The 26,689-nt window shown below is 42.2% G+C and overlaps 1 protein-coding gene across 4 annotated transcripts in view; it reads right to left on the reverse strand.

Moving 5' to 3' along the window:
* Nucleotides 1-26,689, reverse strand: part of PDE1C (phosphodiesterase 1C) — a 1,357,122-nt gene that overhangs the window by 157,707 nt on the left and 1,172,726 nt on the right. For all 4 annotated transcript variants that reach the window (XM_068236575.1, XM_068236577.1, XM_068236578.1 and 1 more), the window contains one exon: nucleotides 13,137-13,424. In XM_068236575.1, the coding sequence (XP_068092676.1) occupies nucleotides 13,137-13,424 (288 nt within the window). The remainder of the gene's footprint in view (nucleotides 1-13,136; nucleotides 13,425-26,689) is intronic.

The raw sequence follows: 26,689 nt of genomic DNA on the forward strand, positions 1-26,689 counted from the left end.
AAGGCGCCGGAGATTATTAACGTTTTACAAACGGCGCCCGGAGATTTTTAAGGTTTTATAACTGTGCTTGTGATGATTTAACTTTACAAAATGAGCCCGTGACGAATAACGTTTATAAAGGTACTAAATCACTATTTGTAAAACATTTCTAAAACATTATTATCCACCCCAAAAAAATTAATTACATTTTTTTATTTACATTTTTTATTTATTAATGTTTGTAAAACATTATTATCCATAGGGGGTCTTAGGTTTAGGCACCACTAGGGGGGTCTTAGGTTTAGGCACCACCAGGGGGGTCTTAGGTTTAGGCACCACCAGGGGGGTCTTAGGTTTAGGCACCACCAGGGGGGGGGGTCTTAGGTTTAGACACCACCAGGGGGTCTTAGGTTTAGGCACCACCAGGGGGGGGTCTTAGGTTTAGACACCACCAGGGGGTCTTAGGTTTAGGCACCACCAGGGGGTCTTAGGTTTAGGCACTACCAGGGGGTCTAGGGGTTAGGAATAGGTACAGGGAGGGTTTTTAACAAACGTAATTATAAGTTTCAGTTTAGAAACAGGGAAGATTAACGTTTTAAGAATTGCAGATTTCATACACATTATTTAATGATTTATAAATTCTTAAAACACTATTTGTAAACGAAATTCTACACAATATTTTTATAAACGATAAAACTGCTTATCGTTTACACCACGCGCCCTTTTTTCCCGACGCCATTTTTTGATGTACGCCTTGTAAACCTCTAGTGTGGTTCCAGTGTGGTTGCAACCTCTGAAACACCTATTGCTATGACACTATCTCCCCCCCCCCCCCCCCCACCTTCAAAAAAAAAAAAGGAAATGTTTATTTAAAAAAAACTGTAAACAAAACTAAATATTTTCACCCTCACTATTTTTATTGATGTGCAAATGTAACTTAAATTCATGCAGTTTCATCACAGAAACATCCTTTTCATAGAATGTGAATGGTGATAGGCGGCCATAGGTAAAAAAGGACTATTTGTATATTTCTAAGGAATCTTATACTATATATTCTGCAAGAAAAGTGAATAATTAGAGGTGTAAAAAAAGTATAATACATTCTCATTGTGCTTCTGTTCGACCTGTAACAAAATCAGAGGAGTAATACTGAATTCTAAATGCAAGGAATAATACTGATTGGTATAACGCAAGCATCTAGTAATGTTCTTGTAACCATCCCTTGAAATATGTAAATAAGGATTACTATGCATGTTATATAAGAACTTATTCACATATCACCATCTCCAAACCAGAAATACTGTGAAGACTATCTGTACTGTCTGCAATGAGGTTTTACCTATATCAAATCTTACTGAAATAAAAGACATGTTGGGCATGATTTACAAAGACATCCCTAAAGATCTTCAAACATTATAATTTATTTTATTAATAAAGCGCAAACTTATTACACAGTGCTAGACTACGAACAAGGTTAACACCTGAATACATAAATACATGTTCACACATCCCATAGAGAACATTTAGGTGCAAGGCTAAGTTTATGAAGTCAATGTAGTGTTGATCAAGTAGTCCAGGATGTTTAGTCATAGGTGCAGGTTGTTTATGATAGGTGCAAGTGCATGATTGAGTAAAAAACAAAAGGGGAAAGGACCCTGCCCAAATATCTCCAGAACGGATTTCATATGTGCTCCAGCAAACCTGAGCTAGATTCATTATAAATTGTTTACTACTTGTTAGGGTTTACCACCTCATTGGGGTCATACTAAATCATAATTAGGGTTGTGTGATAACAGTTGCAGCAGTAAGCTATGCTTTTGTTTGTTTGTGTAAGACACGAGGCAGCTGCGGCGAACAGCACCGCCGCCACAGCTGCCTCCATGCGGCCATCCGTCCGGCGTCTGGGACACCGGTGACGGGGCATTCATCTGTGCAGGCGGTCGCCGCCTCGCGCAGGCATGCGCACAGACGGGACCTTTATGCGGGAAGGAAGCCCGTCAGCTGACCTGCTGGTCGGCTGACGTCAGAGGACTCCCACGGCGCCCAGGATTGGCTGATGGAGGGGGGGGCGTGCCAGTGAGGTCTCCTCTGCTTCTTAAGCCTCCGGGCTTCATTCACACGCTGTCTGTTGTCGTGAACACTTGCGTGTTAGCGCTCAGACCTTAGACTAGATCCCAGGTGTTGATGCTAAGGATTTCACACCTAGTCTAGGATATTGCTACTTTGTTACTGTGATTTTGTTAGACTAGTTCCGAGGTGTTGATGCCAAGGACTTCACACCTAGACTAGGTTATTGCTTATTATATTGATCTCCTGTGTATGACTCTTAGCTATTACTCTGACTCTGATCCTGTTTTCTGATCCTGTACTTTTGCCTATCTGCCTCCTAGTTGCTGAACCTCTGCCTGATTACCGATTACTCTTTTGTCTCACGATTCTGTATCGATACGTACCTTCCCGTTGCTGAACCTCTGCCTGATTACCGTTTACTCTCCTGTCTCACGATTCTGTACTGATACTTACCTCTCTGTTGCCATAGCTTGCCTGCCTGACCATTCTACTCACCGGTGGGCCCTCGCCACTGGTGAGGTGTGAGCTCCACCAGCTCCACTGGTGAAGCGGATCTGCTAGGCTGCAGTACTGCCTTAATCGCCTACTCCTTAGGTGATCTGTTATTGCATTATTATTATTTCTCCTTCCTATTATTTCCTATTATTATTTCCTAGGCTGCAGTACAGGGTGTTCACTTGGCTGCAGTACATTCTGAATCGCCCACTCCTCGGGAGATTCAGCCTTTTCAGTATTGTTTCTCCAGCTTGCTGGAGCTTGTACCTTAGTGCACGGTCAGTGTACTGATATACCTCACCAGCCTCTCATTAAACTATTAAAGTTACGGTTGCACCAAATCACTACACACTCAGCTCCTTATCTGCTATACTGGTATTATTGGTGATTCTGCAGATCACACATAATCAGGTATAGCGTCTGCATTATTGGTGATTCTGCAGATCACCACATAATCAGACATCTGAGCTACGACACAAGACCGTTACAGTTTGATTGTTTTAAACAAATCTTGGACAGCTTACCTACTTCACTCCCAAGGGGTTTTACCCTAACGGACCACAGCAATTTTCACCTGTCAACGCTCCTCCCTTTTATTCACCAATAACTTTATTACTACTACTATTTTTCACCACCAAGTATGCTTTCTTTGGGTAGTACATTTTACTGAGAATTGTTTTATTCTAAATGTATTTTAAAGGGAATAATACCCCCAAAAAATACAAAATTCCCAGTTTTCAGCCATTATAGTTTTAAAATAAAACATGCTACCATAATTAAAACCCATGTATTTTAATTTCCCTTTTGTCCCGTTTATTACACCATTTAAATTATGTCCCTATCAAAATGTATGGTGACAATATATTATTAAGAAATATAGGTGTAATTTTTCTATTTTTGTGTGTGTGTGTGTGTGTCTAGCCCAGGCATGGGCAAACTTGGCCCTCCAGCTGTTAACAACAACAACAACAAATAACATTTGTAGAGCGCTTTCCTCCCATAGGACTCAAAGTGCATAAGCATGGCTCAGACCGTCGTGGTACAGAGGAATAATTTTATAAGTCCGGAAATGCCAGGCTAAACAGGTGGCTTTTCAGTCTGGATTTGAATAGCTCCAGGGATGGTGCTGTCTTTACTGGGTGTGGCAGGGAGTTCCAAAGAGTAGGGGCAGCATGACAGAAGGCTCTATCTCCAGAATTTTTTAGGTGCACTCTGGGAGTGACCAAGTTTATAGAACTTGCTGATCTGAGGTTGTGAGAGGTGTCGTGCAGCTTCAGCAAGTCCTTCATGTATCCAGGGCCCAGATTGTGCAGGGATTTGAATGTCAGCAGTCCAATCTTGAAGAGTATTCTCCATTCTACTGGTAGCCAGTGCAGTGAGCGAAGGATCGGTGTAATGTGACAGTGGCGAGGCTGGTTTGTTAGCAATCTGGCAGCAGCATTCTGCACTAATTGCAGGCGACGCAGGTCCTTTTTGGGGAGGCCAGCATAAAGGGCATTGCAGTAATCCAGCCGTGATGTGATGAAGGCGTGAACTAGGGTTGGAAGATCCTCTGGGGGAATCAGATGTTTAATCTTTGCAATGTTCTTTAGATGAAAGTAGGAAGATTTAACTACAGATGAAATTTGGTTTCTGAAACTCAAATCCCCATCGATTAGTACGCCAAGGCTGCGCACAAGGTTGGAGCTGTTTATGTCTGAATTCCCAATCCTGATTGGTGTTGCTTTAGGATAGAGCTGTTTTGATGACGAGCACTGGCTTTGGACAAAGAGGACCTCAATTTTGTCAGCATTCAGTTTCAACCAGTTATCATTCATCCATGCCTGTAGCTCAGCTAAGCAAGAGTTTATTTTTGGAGTAGGGTCTGTTCCACCAGGTTTGAAGGACAGGTATAGCTGTGTGTCATCGGCGTAGCAGTGGTACATCAGGCCATGTCGTTGGATAAGTGTACCGAGTGGCAACATGTAGATTGCAAACAGCAGAGGGGATAGGATTGATCCTTGTGGCACTCCGAATTGTAGAGGTGCAGGTTTGGACATTATAGGTCCTAGGGATACTCTCTGTGTTCTGTCAGTCAGGAATGATCTGAACCACTGGAGGACTGATCCACTGATGCCACAGTACTCCTGCAGTCTGTTAAGCAGGATTTCATGGTCAACTGTTTCAAAAGCCGCTGAGAGATCCAACAGGATTAGGATGGAACATTCCCCCCTGTCCCTTGCCATGAGCAGATCGTTGCAGACTTGCATGAGGGCTGTTTCACAGCTGTGGTGTTTCTTAAAGCCAGATTGTAGAGGGTCCAGGATGTTGTTTACTGACAGCCTGGTTTCAAGTAGCAGATAGACAGCCTTTTCAATAACTTTACCTAAGAAGGGGAGGTTGGAGACAGGTCTGTAGCTGCTCATTGCATTTGGATCCATGGAAGGTTTTTTTTAAGAAGGGGCTTGATGATTCCTTCTTTTAAAGAGGTAGGAAACCTCCCTGCTTGCAGAGAGCAATTTACTATTTTGTGAAATGCTGGACCAAGCAGGTCAGGGCATTTCAGCATATGTTTAGTTGGTCCTGGGTCCAGGTCGCAGGTTGTCTGGCGGAGGCGGCGGAGGATGTCTGAGATCTCTTCCTCACTAATACTTTTGAAGTCAGTCCAGGGTGTTAGGTTGTTTTTGCAGCTATTTCCAGGAGTTGCATGAGTCTTGGGTGCTGTGGACTGAATGAGAGACCGAATAGAGGATACTTTGTCAGCAAAGTAGCAAGCAAATTTCTCACATAGCTCCTTTGAGGGAGTTATAGTAGGCTTTAGGCAGGATGGGTTACATAGTCTATCAACTGTGCGGAATAGTTGGGCTGGTCTGTTGGCGGCCTTTGCGATCTCCTGTGATAGGTAGGAGGATTTTTTCTTGGTGATCGCATTTTGGTAGCTTTCCAGGTGAGAGACAAGGGTGTGTTTATCTTTTGAATTCTGAGATTTTCGCCACTTCCTTTCTAGTCTGCGCACTTCTTTCTTTAGGTCCTTTAGTGAGCTGTTAAACCACCGTGCATGGTGAAGTGGTGTAGACCGTTTAATGCGAACTGGAGCAAGGGCGTCATAGGCAGATGACACTGCATGGTTGTACATCAGGACCATGGAGTCTGGGTCTGCGCAATGATTGGTTAATGCGTCGAAGTTGAGGATATTCTGAACGTGCTGGGGTAAGGAACTACAAGTCCCACAATGCATTGCAGGAGTCTGACGCAGCCACATTCATGACTCATAAAGGCAAATGCATTGTGGGACTTGTAGTTCCGTAACAACTGGAGGGCAGAATTTTCCCGTGCCTGGTCTAGCTCATAATTGCAAGCCCCCATTTTGAAAAATAAACTGTTTTTATTTTAATTTTTACAAGTGTTTTGGGGGGTGGGGGGCTTTGGAAGTGAAAGTGATTAATTCTATTAATATTTCATTATAAATTTATGGAGTGTGTGTATAATTTTACTTTGCCGTCACTAGATAGCGCTGCAAGCGCTGCAAACACTATCCTGGTTTACCAGGAAATGTTCACATTTTTTAACATTTTACCAGCTTCTTACCACTTCCTGAATTATGAATGGACATGGCCGCTAATCGGGGTGATGTCCATTCATTCCAGGCATTGCAATAGGTTAGGGCAGGCCTGGGCAAACTTTGCACTGCCCTGGCCGCATTGTGCGGACCGTGGGTTGCTTTCCTACCATTCCTGGCCTCCTCCTTTCTCTTTCCCCATTCCCTCCCTGCAGAGTTGTGAGCTGGCAATTAGCGAGGGTTAAAAACACACCCATTTGCTGCTTGGTGCATCGCGTCTCCATGGTAATGGCATCATGTGACACGCATTGCATGACACGCCAGTGTACTACCCTATCCAGTGTATCATATGCTAGCAAGTCATGAGACAATGTGCACATGAGGGAGGGGGAAAAGAAAGGAAACTGGCCACCTATCGGCTGGCTGGATGTACAGCACACGCAGACAGACTTGGGCCGTAGTCTTCCCAACGCTGGGTCTCGGTGCCCCGGTGGGTACGAGCAGCGGGCACACGCACATCCACAGCGGTGGGGGGAGAGAGCAACACATTAAAATATCCTAGAGCCGTTAAGTGGTAAAAGACAACCGAAGCAAGAGGGATATTAAGGCTGCCATGTTTATTTCCTTTTAAGCAAAAACAGTTGTATGGCTATCCTACTGATCCTCTGCCTCTAATACTTTTAGCCATAGACCCTGAAAAAGCATGCAGCAGATCAGGTGTTTCCTCTGTTTGCCCCCCTGTGCCTGTTTGTCACCCCTGTGCCTCTGTTTGTCCACTGCCCTCTGTGCCTCTGTTTTCTCTCCATCTGTGCCTCTCTTTGCCACCGTGCCTGTTTGTCACGTATCGGTGGGTCATTCATAAATCGGATGTTCGTAAGTCGGGGACTACCTGTACAGTTTATTTGCTCTGAAAGCTCCCATTGCATTTTATTCATAGCTACAGTATTAATATATTATAATGTACCCAGCGATTATTTATTGAGCTGTATCTGATCTGCACACGTTATAAGGATTTTCACCACTGCCAGGGAATGTTTACATTCCTCTCTTGCTACAATTAAGTAAACACAAGAAAATGTTAGCACCTTCAGATTCAGATATCTCTGCAGGGAGCTGTCTATAGAAAAAGTAAGTCCTGTTTCCTGTGTAGTTCCTCCGTATAACCAGTTATATCCGTAGTTCCTCTGTGTATCCCTGTACTGTTGTAGGGGCGCCCTGTTATATTACAGACTGGTCTACTTCCCCTCCATAAATATTACAACAACTGGATATTCGGAGGAACTATGGAGGATTGACACGCAAGGAAGTGACCACAGCTATTGGGTTGAGACGCACTAGGAAGTGACGTCTCTCCCCCAAGGTTGGTGAATCGGAGAACCGGAAGTTGTATGTCCTAGTGGATCTGGCACACTTGTCAGCAGCCTGCCGCTGCAGCGGCGCCACCAGCTAAGTGACCGAAGCGGCTTTCCGCACTGAGGAGGATCCGCAGAAAGCATAAGGAGTGTTCCAGCCGAGGATCCTAGGACACGCCGGAGGGAAATCTAAGAAGTGGTGAGAATCGCTACGGCGTTCTGTGTGAAGTGGCTCTTGTTTGTAACGCTTAAAGTCAGAGCCTGTACGCATTTGAAAGCTCTATCATCACCCACGGATTCTTCCACCACCCCCCCCCCCTTCCCTTTCTGTAAGGAACTGTTAAGCACCCACAAGAGTGCACTGGCATTTTAGGTGTAGCAGCCAACTTTTAGATACCAACACATTTCGCTTGCAATTTATTTTTATTCTCATCTTTATAAATGTATCTTTTTTTAATTTTTAATTTTATACAATTTACAATTGTGGCATTTTTTTCTTTTTCTACCCACAATTGTCTTTTCAAAGGGGAACCAGCTTGCTCTTTGCATGAGTGCATGAGTGTATGAGAGTATGCACGTGTTTGAGGCAATATAGTATTTACAATAAAACGTTAACAATCAGAACAGTATCAGCGTAACAATTTATGTCCAGCGCACCCCCGACCATACTTGAAAGATGAGATAGTGTCTAGACTGTCTAATTGTAAGAATGTCTGCAGGCAGAAAATGGGACACCAGCCAGAGAAGTGGTCCAGGAAGAGCATGGATAGCCCTGGATGTTAATAAATGATAGCAGTTCAGAATCAAATAAGGATATTATTATTAATTAGTATTTATATAGCAACAACATCTTACACAGTGCTGAACAGAGTATATTGTCGTGTCACTAACTGTCCCTATGGAGGCGCTCACAATCTAGTCCCCACCATAGTCATATGTCTATATTATGTAGTGCATGTATCATAGTCTAGGGTACATTTTTAGGGGTAACCAATTAACTTATCTGTATGTTTTTGGGATGTGGGAGGAAACCAGAGTGTCCAGAGGAAGCCCACTCAGACACAGGAAGAACATACAAACTCCTTTCAGATGTTCACCAAGCTGGGATTCGACCCAGGAACCCAGTGCTGCAAGGGAAGTGCGCTAACCACTATGCCACGGTGGCTGATATATACATAAACTGTGTGAACCTCAAATGTCAACAGGTAAAAGGCAGGAATAAGTGTAACTGAACTATAAGAACATAGCTCTGAGAGTGGGACCCCAACTCCACCACCTTGTTTAATTTCTGGGTTACAACTATGGCTGCACTGTAAGCCTCCATTCCACAGTACAGCAGATGAGCCAGTGTCAGAAGGCCATAAGAAAGTTTTAGTTAGGCCCAGTAAAGTGGGTGAAATAGAGATAAAATGATTGTAGTTGTCATTAAGCTTAGGGCCCGTTCTCACTTAAGCGATTAGTGGGTTATTGCCGCTAATTGCTGAAGCGCCACCATTTTAAAGCGCTAGTGCAATAATAACCTTATGGCAGTGATCTCACTGCCACGATTGCCGCCGATTATAAAAGCACTGATCGCGATTGCTCTGAATCGTGAGAGTATACAGTGATTTTACCACGCTAATCGCAGTAAGATCACCCGCTATGCTCTACAGTTTTGAGATTTTAAGTGTGAATGATCCCTATTGCTTACTGAACTATGGGAATCTGAGTAATATATTTATGATTTCTGGAGATGTAAGAGGCTGGAGATGTAAATGAAACTGATGTAAAGAGGAAGGTGTTTTAGACGGAACAGATAAAAATGGTGTACACCGCCGACAGTATAAAAATGGCGCCGCATTAAGTTACATTGTAAAATTATATGTATCGTTTTATGGGTTAAATATTGGCATGCCCAAAAAATTACATATAAATATCGTTTTAATTAATTAAATGTCGTTTTAAAGTACATTATGGTAAATTATGACCATACTTCCTCACTGCACAGCCATGCTTCTCGGCTTCACACTAGCTGTGCACATAGCGGCGATCCCCGGATCCAATCCCCTCCCTCCCTTCTTCCGACCAATCACTGCCCACAAACAGGTTATCACTTATAAATAATCTCACTAATTCTCTATAAACCAGCTACTATATTCAATGTGCATTACAGTGAGAGATTATTGTTTCATACATATTCAGTTCCCAGCATGTTCTCTCCTGCACACTCAAGTTTCCTCCAACAACCCCACAAAAAATACTTTTAGGTTTCCCAAAATTACAGTAGTCCTATACTGTGGTAGGGACATCAAATAATGACATGAATAAAATTGCATGGGAGCCCAGTTAGTAATATGAACTATTCAATGCACTCTAAATCACTGCAGAAAATATTTGCATTAACTAAATGCATACTAATGTAACCCTGTTCTAGAAATAGCCAAAACGTGTTAAAAAACAACAACAGAATTTTATGATAGTACTTTTGTTTTAGTCTTACCTTCAGTTCAAAATAGTACAAAATCTACAAATCAAATGTTGAAAATGAGAAATTGTATTTCTGTATGTATAATCAGATAGATCAACAAACCAGAGATCGACCATATGATCATTTTTACTCTATTGTGAGTAACGGCTCATTCTTATTTTGATATAATTCAATATAATTTATTTGATCGAAATATAGAATCGTTCTTGAAAACTGTACCATTCCATGGACACCTTAACTATGGACACCAACTAAGCATTTTGGCCAATACTACTAAAGATCCTCACCTTTTACCTACAATGCTTATACTAACAGAAATCAGTGCATTCAATCTCCGCTGCAAGTGCTAAATTGGAGTGTCATAGCTCCCAACTGTCCCTTTTTTGGAGGGACAGTCCCTCTTTGGAAACTAAATACCTCTGCCGCTTTGCCTCACTCACTTGTCCCTCTTTCAGGACTGATGTACAGATTTATGTAAATATATGTATTTTTCTACTGAAAAAAATATGTTTAATTGGCCCCAACCTTTATTCCCATCTTTTACACTGATATATGTCTTCATTTCAAATTGTAATATGAAAAAAAAAACCTAGTGATCATAGAAAGGACCAGTGTGGTTTGAATTCTAAAATTACATATTTTGCTCATTAATTTTTAGTGGTATGCATGGCTAGGTGTGGTGGGGTTGGAATTAGAGGTGTGGCAGGGATGTGTCTTAAAGTCTCCCTTATTCTCCACTACAAAAGTTGGGAGATAAGGAGTGTATGTCTGCTATAATCATTTGATTTGTCCCAGGTTTACAAAAATAGAGAAGAAAAGCATATGGACAACAGACATTCATGTAGATATGGAAAGGGGAAAATAAGTTGACTTTAGTAAACTTAAAGACAAGTAAACAGTGTACTTACAAAGTACCGTTTTCCAAAATGCCCCACTCAGCCTCCTAAATGACCCCCAAACCTTGGTACCACAGGTAGAGTGACCTGAAAAGCCGTGTCAATGAAAAAATGTCTGTTTTCTACAGTAAAGTAGATACAGTGGCCGAGGCAGAGTGGTAGCATTAAAGGAAGACCCAGATGTTCAGATCACACAAAACATTTGGGACCTGTGGCATTCAGGAAGCTTATAGGGGTATTTTGCTTAATTATATTTTATAAGTGCATGTATTGTTTAAAGGGAACCTGAAGTGAGCATCTTCCAGGATCCAAGTAACGCCCCTGCCAATGGCCATTTCTCTAGTTACAGGTGACACCTCCTTCAGCCAGAATAGATATTAGCATAATCAATACAAAATATGGAGCTAAAAAGCCAAATAAAGTAGCTATACTTAAGGTACCTATTAATGGTGCAATTTTTAATAACCAATTGAATTTTCTATTAGACCGTTTAGAGCAATGAAAATAACGCATTAAAAATTGCACACTGATCCTGATATTGAAACCAGTTGTAATAGTGGTAGGAAAAAGATCAAAAGACAAGAGATGATAAAAACTAAATGCCAAGACCTCTAAAGCAATATTCCTGGTAACAGCAACTCGATGGTCAAATAGTATACATGTGGCATTCAAACCAGAAAGATGCAGTCCAACATAATTCTGTGTTAATATTCTGTACCTGTACATCTGATATAACATAATATTTTTCATACTTCTATATAGGCAACTTTAAAATACACACCATTCCCAGCACCAGCTGCAGGACACTGTGGGTCTGTCAGTCTTGCTGTGGATCCATGCTGGTTATCACACTGCTACAGTCTATCCACATTATTGAGATGCATACAAAGGACCACACCTTACCACCTGATTGGCAATACATCTTTATTTGGCTTGACCCAGGTTGATTTACTTTATTCTTCTTCTATTTACTGTGAATAAATTGTATTGAGGCTGCATTGATCGGAGGACTGGACTGTTAGTGATTATGGTGGGCATATACTGCGTATGATGACATTCCTATACTATGATATCTATGATATGTGTCACACGGCAGTATTCGGATTTGGATGCCAAATGAATGTTTACGATATTCCTATGGGTTTCTCTGGGATTTGCCTATTATTATTTGAAAATATTCTAATATTCATTAGGCATTGAAGACTTTAATGTTTAAATATTATCTTTTCTCTATCATTTCAATGATGGTCATATCTTCAGTTGATCAATTCCTGCTATCCATATTAAATATAAATAAATGTATTTGGTGTTTTTACATAACTATTTAGTGCCCTGTTTTTCAGACTGTTTGTTTATTCAGATACACATTTGGCAAAATACTACTAAGGCCAGGGTCACACTTAGCAGAGAATAGCATGTGTTTCCTCCATAGAACATAGTGAAAAACTCATGTGATTCTGCTAAGTGTGCCCTTGTCTAATATGACACAAAATCACAATGATATCTAGACAAGATAAAAATCATTTATATCATACTTTTCTACTGATGGAATGCAGCCACTAGGACACACTCTATGGCCTAGTGCACACCAGAGCGGTTCGGCAGCGTTTTCAGATCCGATTGCGGATGTGGAAACGCTAGGGTAATGTATTTCAATGGGGTGGTGCACACCAGAGCGGGAGGCGTTTTGCAGAAACGCATACTCCCGGGCTGCTGCAGATTTTGGATTGCGGTTTGCCAGGCGTTTTTGTTACAGAAGCTGTTCAGTAACACCTTTACTGTAACAATATCTGTAATCTGCTGTACCAAAAACCGCAGCACAAAACCGCAAAATGCTAGCAAAATGCTTCAAAATAAGAAAAAACGCAGCTAAAAACGCTAGCGTTTTGCGGATCTGCTTGCGGTTTTTGGTGTGCACCGGGCCTATATGCAGTAGCAGTGGTAGGGAGTCTTGCCCAAGGTCACCTATTAAATAGGTGCTGGCTTACTGAACAGAAAGATTTGAACCCATGCCTCCTGTGGCAGAGCCTTTAACCATTTCACTTTCCAGCCACTGCTTCTAAACTGTGAAGCATAGAATAAACAGTGCCATAATTGTCTGCCTTTCTTTAAAACAAGTTATCATTCAGTTTAGCAGGAGTGAAGTATCTCTGTTCTACTTCCCCTGAAATGGTTTATCCTTGTACTAAACATATTTGTGCATTCAGACATGCATTAAAGTTTTCTTTCATCTTCCTCACCATCATGAGTCATGACCACTTGCAACAACAATACATACCAGAACCATAAAATGCAATAAGACATAACATTCTGAAATGTAATTTTGTTGATCAACCTACCGCATTGAACTTGTTTGCCTTCATTGTCTCGACTCTTTTCTTGCTTGTTTTGGCTTTGCCCTGAGGAATCATCTTGTCTGTTTACATTTGGTAAGCGAGTCCCATTAATAGTTCCCTGACTGGATTCTGTGGCTTTACCATCAGTCAAGTGTGTTTCTTTGTTTGTCTCTTGCTTTGTTAGTAAAGATTTTTCAATTTCTTTTTTATCTTCTTTGTCACCATCCATGTTGTCGTCCTTTTCTCTAGAAGTGCATTCCTCTGCTTCTTTCTTCGCTCTTTCCTCTGCATCTGCAAAGGGTACAAATAAATATGTATTCTTTGATGTGCAATGGTGAGATGTTTATATTGAGCTTAGTTAGTGATAGTGGGTACCTCTGATCCCTGTGGTAGTTAGAGGGTGCAGGAGAGACAAGGTTAAATACAGAGCCTGCAGTTTTGATATACATTAATATTTACTTTGTTACAAAACCTGCCTGATATGTACAGTGTTTGTGTTGTTAAGGGGTATTACATATAGATTGAACAAATACATTATTGGTGTTGGAAAGAGTTTATGACACTTGCATGTAAATAGTGTCTTGAACCACAGCCACTGTTTATAAGGCCACCCTTGCCTCCCTCTCCAGCTACCACACCTGTGAGGGATATGGCTGACCTGAACCACTTTAGTCACTACTAGTCCCCCTTATAAAAGGCAGGCAACGCCAGGCTTTTCACTCACTCGTGTGCCTGCAGTAATTAGTGAAGGGATAGCTACTGCAGACTCTCTGTCTCTCATAGGGAAAGCTTAGTTAGGCTCTTGTAGGCTTCTTAGCTTGCTCCTTGCTGATTCTTATTGCTAAAAAAGCACCCCACAAAAGCTCTTTTGAGAGCTAATCTTGTTCTTGTGATCTATTTTTTTTTCTGTGTGTCCCACTGACACTTGTGTTGCATAGACAGCCTTGCTAATTCCTACTGTGTGTGCCACGGAAGCAGTAGATTTGGGCGCATGAGACAAGTGGACAAAAAGGGCGCCCCATTCACTTCCATAATAAATATCGTTTAATGGGCGCCGAACAGGGAAAAAAAGGCGCCGGAGATTATTAACGTTTTAACAAAGGCGCCCGGAGATTTTTAAGGATTTATAACTATGTTTGTGATGATTTAACTTTACAAAATGAGCCCGTGACGAATAACGTTTATGAAGATACTAAATCACTATTTCTAAAACATTTCTAAAACATTATTATCCACCCAAAAAAATTATTTACATTTTTTTATTTACATTTTTTATTTATTAATGTCTGTAAAACATTATTATCCATAGGGGTCTTAGGTTTAGGCACCACCAGGGGGGGTCTTAGGTTTAGGCACCAACAGGGAGGTCTTAGGTTTAGGCACCAACTGGGGGGTCTTAGGTTTAGGCACCAACAGGGGGGTCTTAGGTTTAGGCACCAACAGGGGGTCTAGGGGTTAGGGATAGGTACAGGGAGGGTTTTTAATAAACGTAAATATAAGTTTCACTTTACAAACAGGGAAGATTAACGTTTTAAGAATTGCCGATCTCATACACATTATTTAGTGATTTATAAATTCTTAAAACACTATTTGTAAATGAAATTCTACACAATATTTCTATAAACGATATTTCCATTTAACGTTTATACCACGCGCCCTTTTTTCCCGACGCCCTTTTCGTACGTACGCGTGTGCCACTGCCAGGCCCAGCACATTCGGTGACTACTACTTGTGTGTATGACAGGTGCACATTGTAATACCCACTGCATATACCTACCTGTTGTTCACTGTGCACCCACCCACCTACGTGAGTGCACACAGTGTCACTGTGCCTGTCCGGTACCTGTCTGTGTGTGACAGGTGCACATTGTAATACCCATCACTGCATATACTTACCTGACAGTCACTGTTGTTCTATCATTGAGCTACCACAGCCCGGCGACCATATGGGCTTGAAAACCGCCACGGCCTGCACTCTGGCCATGGTGCGCACCAGTCCAGCACGGCCGTCACTTCACAAACAGCTGTTTGCGGTGCGGTACAAAGTGAGTTTGGTGTGTCAGTGTGAAGCAGTACACTAATTACACATGCAAGATGTTTTAACCACTTGAGGACCCACCCTTTACCCCCCCTTAAGGACCAGCGCTGTTTGTTTGGATCTGTGCTGGGTGGGCTCTGCAGCCCCCAGCACAGATCCGCGGCCACACAGAGCGATCAGATCGCCCCCCTTTTTTCCCCCCTATGGGGATGATGTGCAGGGGGGGTCTGATCGCTCCTACTTGCAGGCATTTTGCGGGGGGGGCACCTCAAAGCCCCCCTCCGCGGCGACATTCTCCCCCCTCCCTCTCCTACCTTCTCCCCCGGGAGATCTGGGCTGCACAGGACGCTATCCGTCCTGTGCAGCCAGTGACAGGACGTCCCCTGTCACATGGCGGCGATCCCCGGCCGCTGATTGGCCGGGGATCGCCGATCTGCCTTACGGCGCTGCTGCGCAGCAGCGCCGTACAAATGTAAACAAAGCGGATTATTTCCGCTTGTGTTTACATTTAGCTTGCGAGCCGCCATCGGCGGCCCGCAGGCTATTCACGGAGCCCCCCGCCGTGATTTGACAGGAAGCAGCCGCTCGCACGAGCGGCTGCTTCCTGATTAATCAGCCTGCAGCTGGCGACGCAGTACTGCGTCGCTGGTCCTGCAGCTGCCACTTTGCCGACGCACGGTATAAGCGTGCGGTCGGCAAGTGGTTAAAGCACTTTAGGCCTGCAATTTAGCATGCAATGTGATTTCTGCCCTTAAAACGCTGCTTTGCGTCAAATCCAGATTTTTCTCTGGGACTTTTGGCGTCTATCCCACTCATCCATGCCCCCCTCCAGGTGTTAGACCCCTTGAAACATCTTTTCCATCACTTTTGTGGCGAGCATAAATGTTTCTAGTTTTCAAAGTTCGCCTCCCCATTGAAGTCTATTGCGTTTCGCGGACGTACTTTTGCGGAGGTTCGTGAACCCGGTTCGCAAACCAAAAATCGGAGGTTCGGGCCATCTCTAGTCACTACTGCTTTTCAAGTCCTGTTTTCTCTCTCCACACAGTACACCTATATACACTTCATGTAGGAGCACATGAGAGGGGAACTTTATTGAATTAGGTAGACTATTTCAATAATCATTGTAGGTTAATTCGGAAGCAGGAAAAAAGGGCGCATATGGCTAGTGGACAAAAAGGGCTCACCCATTCACTGCAATGCAAAATATCGCTATTGCGTGCACGACAGGAAATGACAGGAAATAGCGGTTGTAGGGATTGTGTTAACAAAAGTTTTCGTTTACAGAATAAGGTTTATTACAAATATTGTTTACAAATTCATTTTGACTTGTGCTTTTACTTATTTTTTTTTGTTTTTAAGATTCGCTTTCAAGAGTTTTTACTTATTTTTCTCGTTTTTAAATGTCACTTTCAGGAGTGTAACAAGTAAATTTTCGTTTACACTTATTTTATGGTTTTAAAATTCGTTGTCATATGTATAATGCTTCAATATCTATATTAGAAATACATCGCTTTTAGTATTAACCTTGTTTTCAGAATTATAATGTGTCGATTATAGTTTTCATATTTATTATCTTACTAATATATCGCTTTTAATATTACCGTTATTTTACATAAGGCTATTTATTCTATTATACATATATAACTTTTTCTATTTATAATATTTTTAATGTGTATGTGATTTTAAGGCTATTTAGTCTATTAAAAATATATAAATTATTCTATTCACGTTATTTGTTGTGAAGTATTTTAAGGATTAAATATATTATTGTTTATATATGTGTAAGGGTGTTTGTGCAGTGGGGATGGTTAGTGTTAGGCACCACCGGAGGGTGTGGTTAGGGTTAGGCACCACCAGGGGGGTTTTAGCGTAAGGCACCACCAGGGGATTTTAGGGTTAGGCACCACCAGAGGGGTTTTAGGGTTAGGCACCACCAGGGAGGTCTAGGGGTTATGGATAGGAATAGGGAGAGATCTGTGTGAGAGTACAGTTAGGTATAGTTGCAGTAAAATACCTGTAATAACTACAATTGTATTACTATGCTTAACCACTTCCCGACCGCCGTATATACAATTGGCGACCGGGAAGTGGACCCCGCAAGGACCGCCGTATTGACAATTGGCGGCGGTCCTTGTAGGGGCATAGGCGGAGCGATCGCGTCATCAGTGACGCGATCCTCCGCCTCCGCCTGGCGCCGCTCACCCGCCGCAACATCCCGCCGGCCATACGGAAGCGCCGGCGGGATGTTAACCCCGCGATCGCCGCATACAAAGTGTATAATACACTTTGTAATGTTTACAAAGTGTATTATACAGGCTGCCTCCTGCCCTGGTGGTCCCAGTGTCCGAGGGACCACCAGGGCAGGCTGCAGCCACCCTAGTCTGCACCCAAGCACACTGATTTCCTCAGACCCCCCCCCCCCTGCCCACCCCCCGACCCCTGTTTGCACCCAATCACCCCCCTAATCACCCATCAATCACTCCCTGTCACTATCTAAAAACGCTATTTTTTTTTTATCCCCCCCCCTGCCCCCTGCTCCCTCCTGATCACCCCCCACCCCTCAGATTCTCCCCAGACCCCCCCCCCAGACCCCCCCACCCCATGTACTGTATGCATCTATCCCCCCTGATCACCTGTCAATCACCTGTCAATCACCTGTCAATCACCCATCAATCACCCCCTGTCGCTGCCACCCATCAATCAGCCCCTAACCTGCCCCTTGCGGGCAATCTGATCACCCACCCACACCAATAGATCGCCCGCAGATCCGACATCAGATCACCACCCAAGCGCAGCGTTTACATCTATTCTCTCCTCTAAACACCCACTAATTACCCATCAATCACCCATCAATCACCCCCTATCACCACCTGTCACTGTTACCCATCAGATCAGACCCTAATCTGCCCCTTGCGGGCACCCAATCACCCGCCTACACGCTCAGATTGCCCTCAGACCCCCCCTTATCAATTCGCCAGTGCAATATACATCTATTCTCCCCTGTAATAACCCACTGATTACCTGTCAATCACCTGTCAATCACCTATCAATCACCCATCAATCACCCCCTGTCACTGCCACCCATCAATCACCCCCTGTCACTGCCACCCATCAATCACCCGCTGTCTCTGCCACCCATCAATCAGCCCCTAACCTGCCCCTTGCGGGCAATCTGATCACCCACCCACACCAATAGATCGCCCGCAGATCCGACGTCCGATCACCTCCCAAGTGCAGTGTTTACATCTGTTCTCTACCCTAAACACCCACTAATTACCCATCAATCACCCCCTGTCACTGCTACCTATCAGATTAGACCCCCTATCTGCCCCTAGGGCACTCAATCACCCGCCCACACCCTCAGAATGCTCTCAGACCCCAGCCCTGATCACCTCGCCAATGCATTGCTTGCATCTATTCCCCCCTCTAATCACACCTTGAGACACCCATCAATCACCTCCTGTCACCCCCTAACACACCTACCCATCAGATCAGGCCCTAATTTGCCCCGTGTGGGCTCCTGATCACTCGGCCAAACCCTCAGATCCCCCTCAGACCCCCTTCCGATCACCTCCCCAGTGCATTGATTGCATCTATTTTCCCCTCTAACCACCCCCTGAGACACCCATCAATCCCCTCCTGTCACCCCCCTAGCACTCCTATCCATCAGATCAGGCCCAATACAACCTGTCATCTAAAAGGCCACCCTGCTTATGACCGGTTCCACAAAATTCGCCCCCTCATAGACCACCTGTCATCAAAATTTGCAGATGCTTATACCCCTGAACAGTCATTTTGAGACATTTGGTTTCCAGACTACTCACGGTTTTGGGCCCGTAAAATGCCAGGGCGGTATAGGAACCCCACAAGTGACCCCATTTTAGAAAAAAAGACACCCCAAGGTATTCTGTTAGGTGTATGATGAGTTCATAGAAGATTTTATCTTTTGTCAAAAGTTAGCGGAAATTGATTTTTATTGTTTTTTTTCACAAAGTGTCATTTTTCACTAACGTGTGACAAAAAATAAAATCTTCTATGAACTCGCCATACACCTAACGGAATACCTTGGGGTGTCTTCTTTCTAAAATGGGGTCACTTGTGGGGTTCCTATACTGCCCTGGCATTTTAGGGGCCCTAAACCACGAGGAGTAGTCTAGAAAACAAATGCCTCAAAATGACCTGTCAATAGGACGTTGGGCCCCTTAGCGCACCTAGGCTGCAAAAAAGTGTCACACATGTGGTACCGCCGTACTCAGGAAAAGTAGTATAATGTGTTTTGGGGTGTATTTTTACACATACCCATGCTGGGTGGGAGAAATTTCTATGTAAATGGACAATTGTGTGTAAAAAACATCAAACAATTGTCATTTACAGAGATATTTCTCCCACTTAGCATGGGTATGTGTAAAAATACACCCCAAAACACATTATACTACTTCTCCTGAGTATGGCGGTACCACATGTGTGGCACTTTTTTACACCCTAAGTACGCTAAGGGGCCCAAAGTCCAATGAGTACCTTTAGGATTTCACAGGTCATTTTGCAACATTTGGTTTCAAGACTACTCCTCACGGTTTAGGGCCCCAAAAATGCCAGGGCAGTATAGGAACCCCAAAAATGACCCTATTCTAGAAAGAAGACACCCAAAGGTATTCCGTTAGGAGTATGGTGAGTTCATAGAAGATTTTATTTTTTGTCCCAAGTTAGCGGAAAATGACACTTTGTGAAAAAAAACAATTAATATCAATTTCCGCTAACTTGTGACAAAAAAATAAAAACTTCTATGAACTCACCATACTCCTAACGGAATACCTTGGGGTGTCTTCTTTCTAAAATGGGGTCATTAGTGGGGTTCCTATACTGCCCTGGCATTTTAGGGGCCCTAAACCGTGAGGAGTAGTCTTGAAACAAAAATGACCTGTGAAATCCTAAAGGTACTCATTGGACTTTGGGCCCCTTAGCGCAGTTAGGGTGCAAAAAAGTGCCACACATGTGGTATCGCCGTACTCGGGAGAAGTAGTACAATGCGTTTTGGGGTGTATTTTTACACATACCCATGCTGGGTGGGAGAAATACCGCTGTAAATGGACAATTGTGTGTAAAAAAAAATCAAAAGATTGTCATTTACAGAGGTATTTCTCCCACCCAGCATGGGTATGTGTAAAAATACACCCCAAAACACGTTGTACTACTTCTCCCGAGTATGGCGATACCACATGAGTGGCACTTTTTTGCACCCTAACTGCGCTGAAGGGCCCAAAGTCCAATGAGTACCTTTAGGATTTCACAGGTCATTTTGAGAAATTTCGTTTCAAGACTACTCCTCACGGTTTAGGGCCCCTAAAATGCCAGGGCAGTATAGGAACCCCACAAATGACCCCATTTTAGAAAGAAGACACCCCAAGGTATTCCGTTAGGAGTATGGCGAGTTCATAGAAGATTTTATTTTTTGTCACAAGTTAGCGGAAATTGATTTTAATTGTGTTTTTTCACAAAGTGTCATTTTCCGCTAACTTTTGACAAAAAATAAAATCTTCTATGAACTCACCATACTCCTAACGGAATACCTTGGGGTGTCTTCTTTCTAAAATGGGGTCATTTGTGGGGTTCCTATACTGCCCTGGCATTTTAGGGGCCCTAAACCGTGAGGAGTAGTCTTGAAACGAAATTACTCAAAATGACCTGTGAAATCCTAAAGGTACTCATTGGACTTTGGGCACTTTAGCGCAGTTAGGGTGCAAAAAAGTGCCACACATGTGGTATCGCCATACTCGGGAGAAGTAGTACAATGCGTTTTGGGGTGTATTTTTACACATACCCATGCTGGGTGGGAGAAATACCGCTGTAAATGGACAATTGTGTGTAAAAAAATCAAAAGATTGTCATTTACAGAGGTATTTCTCCCACCCAGCATGGGTATGTGTAAAAATACACCCCAAAACACGTTGTACTACTTCTCCCGAGTATGGCGATACCACATGTGTGGCACTTTTTTGCACCCTAACTGCGCTAAAGGGCCCAAAGTCCAATAAGTACCTTTAGGATTTCACAGGTCATTTTGAGAAATTTCGTTTCAAGACTACTCCTCACGGTTTAGGGCCCCTAAAATGCCAGGGCAGTATAGGAACCCCACAAATGACCCCATTTTAGAAAGAAGACACCCCAAGGTATTCCGTTAGGAGTATGGCGAGTTCATAGAAGATTTTATTTTTTGTCACAAGTTAGCGGAAATTGATTTTAATTGTGTTTTTTCACAAAGTGTCATTTTCCGCTAACTTTTGACAAAAAATAAAATCTTCTATGAACTCACCATACTCCTAACGGAATACCTTGGGGTGTCTTCTTTCTAAAATGGGGTCATTTGTGGGGTTCCTATACTGCCCTGGCATTTTAGGGGCCCTAAACCGTGAGGAGTAGTCTTGAAACGAAATTACTCAAAATGACCTGTGAAATCCTAAAGGTACTCATTGGACTTTGGGCCCCTTAGCGCAGTTAGGGTGCAAAAAAGTGCCACACATGTGGTATCGCCGTACTCGGGAGAAGTACTACAATGCGTTTTGGGGTGTATTTTTACACATACCTATGCTGGGTGGGAGAAATACCGCTGTAAATGGACAATTGTGTGTAAAAAAAATCAAAAGATTGTCATTTACAGAGGTATTTCTCCCACCCAGCATGGGTATGTGTAAAAATACACCCCAAAACACGTTGTACTACTTCTCCCGAGTATGGCGATACCACATGAGTGGCACTTTTTTGCACCCTAACTGCGCTGAAGGGCCCAAAGTCCAATGAGTACCTTTAGGATTTCACAGGTCATTTTGAGAAATTTCGTTTCAAGACTATTCCTCACGGTTTAGGGCCCCTAAAATGCCAGGGCAGTATAGGAACCCCACAAATGACCCCATTTTAGAAAGAAGACACCCCAAGGTATTCCGTTAGGAGTATGGCGAGTTCATAGAAGATTTTATTTTTTGTCACAAGTTAGCGGAAATTGATTTTAATTGTGTTTTTTCACAAAGTGTCATTTTCCGCTAACTTTTGACAAAAAATAAAATCTTCTATGAACTCACCATACTCCTAACGGAATACCTTGGGGTGTCTTCTTTCTAAAATGGGGTCATTTGTGGGGTTCCTATACTGCCCTGGCATTTTAGGGGCCCTAAACCGTGAGGAGTAGTCTTGAAACGAAATTATTCAAAATGACCTGTGAAATCCTAAAGGTACTCATTGGACTTTGGGCACTTTAGCGCAGTTAGGGTGCAAAAAAGTGCCACACATGTGGTATCGCCGTACTCGGGAGAAGTAGTACAATGCGTTTTGGGGTGTATTTTTACACATACCCATGCTGGGTGGGAGAAATACCGCTGTAAATGGACAATTGTGTGTAAAAAAATCAAAAGATTGTCATTTACAGAGGTATTTCTCCCACCCAGCATGGGTATGTGTAAAAATACACCCCAAAACACATTATACTACTTCTCCTAAAGACGGCAATACCACATGTGTGGCACTTTTTTGCAGCCTAACTGCGCTAAGGGGTCCAAAGTCCAATGAGCACCTTTAGGCTTTACAAGGGTGCTTACAATTTAGCACCCCCCAAAATGTCAGGACAGTAAACACACCCCACAAATGACCCCATTTTGGAAAGTAGACCCTTCAAGGTATTCAGAGAGGGGCATGGTGAGTCCGTGGCAGATTTCATTTTTTTTTGTCGCAAGTTAGATGAAATGGAAACCTTTTTTTTTTTTTTTTTCTCACAAAGTGTCATTTTCCGCTTACTTGTGACAAAAAATAATATCTTCTATGAACTCACTATGCCTCTCAGTGAATACTTTTGGATGTCTTCTTTCCAAAATGGGGTCATTTGGGGGGTATTTATACTATCCTGGAATTCTAGCCCCTCATGAAACATGACAGGGGGTCAGAAAAGTCATAGATGCTTGAAAATGAGAAAATTCACTTTTTGCACCATAGTTTGTAAACGCTATAACTTTTACCCAAACCAATAAATATACACTGAATGGGTTTTTTTTTATCAAAAACATGTTTGTCCACATTTTTTGTGCTGCATGTATACAGAAATTTTACTTTATTTGAAAAATGTCAGCACAGAAAGTTAAAAAAATCATTTTTTTGCCAAAATTCATGTCTTTTTTGATGAATATAATAAAAAGTAAAAATCGCAGGAGCAATCAAATAGTACCAAAAGAAAGCTTTATTAGTGACAAGAAAAGGAGCCAAAATTAATTTAGGTGGTAGGTTGTATGAGCGAGCAATAAACCGTGAAAGCTGCAGTGGTCTGAATGGGAAAAAAGTGGCCGGTCCTTAAGGGGTAGAAAGCCCTAGGTCCTCAAGTGGTTAATACAAGTGTGAATATCGTTTTTTGTTATAGACGGTATTTTGCCATTTCATTTCCGATATCGTTTTATTGTTATAGACAGTAGTTTGCCGTTTCATTTCCATTTATTCAACATATTTAGCATTTGATTTTCGTTTATAGGCTATAAACGAAAAATATTGTTTTAGATAAAAACTTATAAATTCGGCTATATTCTGCGCCCTTTTTTCCAGGCACCCTTTTTGTATGTACGCAGTTAATTCACCCTACAACTATGATCTGTAAATTGTTTATTTGTGGGTGACTTCACAACGTTCCAGTGTATAGTTTCGAGACTTTCTACAATATTTACTAGAGATGTTGTATTGGCTGCACTCAGTGCCCACCAGTAAAGCTTCATACATTAAAAAATAGTTGCTGCTTTAACTGGCCCGTGCTGTACTGCCACTATTTGTATTTCTGCATTAGAACCATGAAGGGATACAAACAGCCGCAGTACAGAACTGGCAAGTAAGAGCGGCACTTGTGCAAGATCACTGGACATTTGTAAGTTCACCTGTCATGCGCTCCTATATAAAGTGTATATATGAATACTGTGTGGGGATAAAAAGCAGGACTGGAAAAGCAGTAGTGACTACAGAGAACCAGGTGATGGTCAGCAATATCCCCCTCAATTATGGCAGCTGGAGAGGGAGGCAAGGGTGCAGGGCCGTCCCACCCATGACGCCAGGTGATGTCGCTTCTTCAGGTGGCGTCACACATAAGGGACTCGATTCACTAAAGCGTGATAACTCAGTTATCACGTGTAAAGGTTTTGCACGTGCAAACGCGCAATGGTGATCTCACATTACTTACCCAGATTAAGTCAAAATCCATGAACGTTACTGTAGCAATTTCAACTGACTTGAAAGGCAACGCCATAATTTTCAGGCAGAGCTGTGCGCCATTTTTACCTGCCCCTAGTACAGCTAATTTTTCACTTTTCACCATGAGAGAGGAACACAAGTATAAAGCCTTGGCTTCTTGCATGAATATAGGCTAATTTCCCCCAAAAGCATAGAATGGTTATCTACCATCAACCAAGTACGCACATGTATACCTTGCAATATTCCTAGATCTGAACATACTACACTTGTTTTGTCTCCTTTCCCTTCAATTCCAGGGGTCACCAAATTCCCAAGTTACATTGACATATTTGGCTGGATGTACAAGTAGGTATTATATTTTCTAGTCTTTGATTGCAATTTGGATTCAATAATGAAATAAAGATTTAAAGGACCACTATCACGGAAAATTGTAAAATTTAACATTTGTAAAGTTTGTAAAAGTCTGACAAATCTGACAGGTTTTGGACTACTCCATCTACTCTTGGGGGATTCTCAATATCTTCTTTATTCTATACAAAAGCATCCCTGGAAAGGATATATACAAAGATATTGTCTAGCCTCCCTACTCCTTTGCGCATTATTTTGGCAGTTAGACTGAGCAACTGCTGTTCAATATGTACTTTTGAAATTAAGAAAAAACAAAAAATCCCACATGAGGAGAAGAACTAGTTCAAAACCTGTCAGATTTTTACTGCTTACTGTACTTGACAGCAACATAGGAGAAAATACATTTATAGTGTGTTTTACTCAGGGAAAATGTACTTCTTGTATGTCTGTTCATGTACACTTTTTCACAATAGCGGCCCTTTGAAAGAATGCACTACTTCTACTGTGCATAATGCTAATGATACTGAAGTAATAGTGCTTTGATTGAATTTTGAGCAAAGGATTGGACCAAAAAATGATGGGGTGAGTTGTGGATTTTTAAAAACGGAAGCTAATTAGAAAATGAAAAATAAAGGAGGCATATGGCGCTATTAAAAATATTTATTCAGAGACCAGAGCTGGAGGATTATTTATGGCAATGGTACACTGAGCCTCTAATCTTCTCCCTTATTTCAATATGCGGTAAATAATGTTTTCTGTGTTCCACACTTGATGTTACATGGTCTAAAGTCAGTGCAGAAAATTTCTGTCTGAGAATGGCCTCAATTCCCTAAGCTTATCTCCTGTTTTTAATAACATTTCTAGAGTTGTTTCCATGGTGATGAGGCATGTAGTATTCAGGAAACATTTTACCTCAGGCAAACCTAAAGTTAAAGAGAAACTACAACCTAGAATTGAACTTTATCCCAATCAGTAGCTGATACCCCCTTTTACATGAGAAATATAATGATTTTCACAAACAGACCATCAGGGGGCGCTGTATGACTGATTTTGTGCTGAAACCCCTCCCACAAGAGGCTCTGGTACCATACGGTACTCTGGGCAAACTGCCACAATGTAACAATGTTCACAGACAGGAAATGGCTGTTTACAGCTGTCTGTTAAAGCCAGAACAGCTAGAAACAGCTACATAATCTGCCCACAGTAACAATGTCACCATGTAATACATGTCAGAATGTGAATCTGGGAGAGGAAAGATTTAACAATGAGCAAACACTGACTAAATCATTTATACATAATTATTGTAAAAATGAAGCACTTTTTTTATTACATTATTTTCACTGGAGTTCCTCTTTAACTCTTCTGTCTTTAAGTTAACTCCCCAATCCTTAAAATAACTCCAGAGTTAAAGACAGGCTGTTAATTAACTGTGTGTGAAAATAACTACAGAGGAGGTAAATTAACTACAGAGGAGGTAACTTAACTACAGAGGAGGTAACTTAAGGAATGAAGAGATAAGATAACTTTCTCACTGTGTGGAGGTAAGTTTTCTCTTGCCTTATTATCTCCAGCATGATCTTAGTGAATTGAGGCCAATGGCCTCAATTCACTAAGCTTATTTCCTGTCTTTAATAACGTTTCTAGAGTGGTCACCATGGTGATAAGGCATGTAGTATTCAGGAAACATTTTACCTCAGGCAAACCTAAAGTTAACTCTTCTGTCTTTAAGTTAACTCTTCAATCCTTAAAATAACTCCACAGTTTAAGACAGGCTGTTTATTAACTGCGTGTGAAAATAACTACAGAGGAGGTAAATTAACTACAGAGGAGGTAAATTAACTACAGAGGAGGTAACTTAAGGAATGAAGTGATAAGATAACTCTCTCACTGTGTGGGAGTAAGTTTTCTCTTGCCTTATTATCTCCAGCATGATCTTAGTGAATTGAGGCCAATGTCTTCAAAA

Source organism: Hyperolius riggenbachi, chromosome 5, assembly GCF_040937935.1.
Source record: "Hyperolius riggenbachi isolate aHypRig1 chromosome 5, aHypRig1.pri, whole genome shotgun sequence".
Taxonomy (NCBI): Eukaryota; Metazoa; Chordata; class Amphibia; order Anura; family Hyperoliidae; genus Hyperolius; species Hyperolius riggenbachi.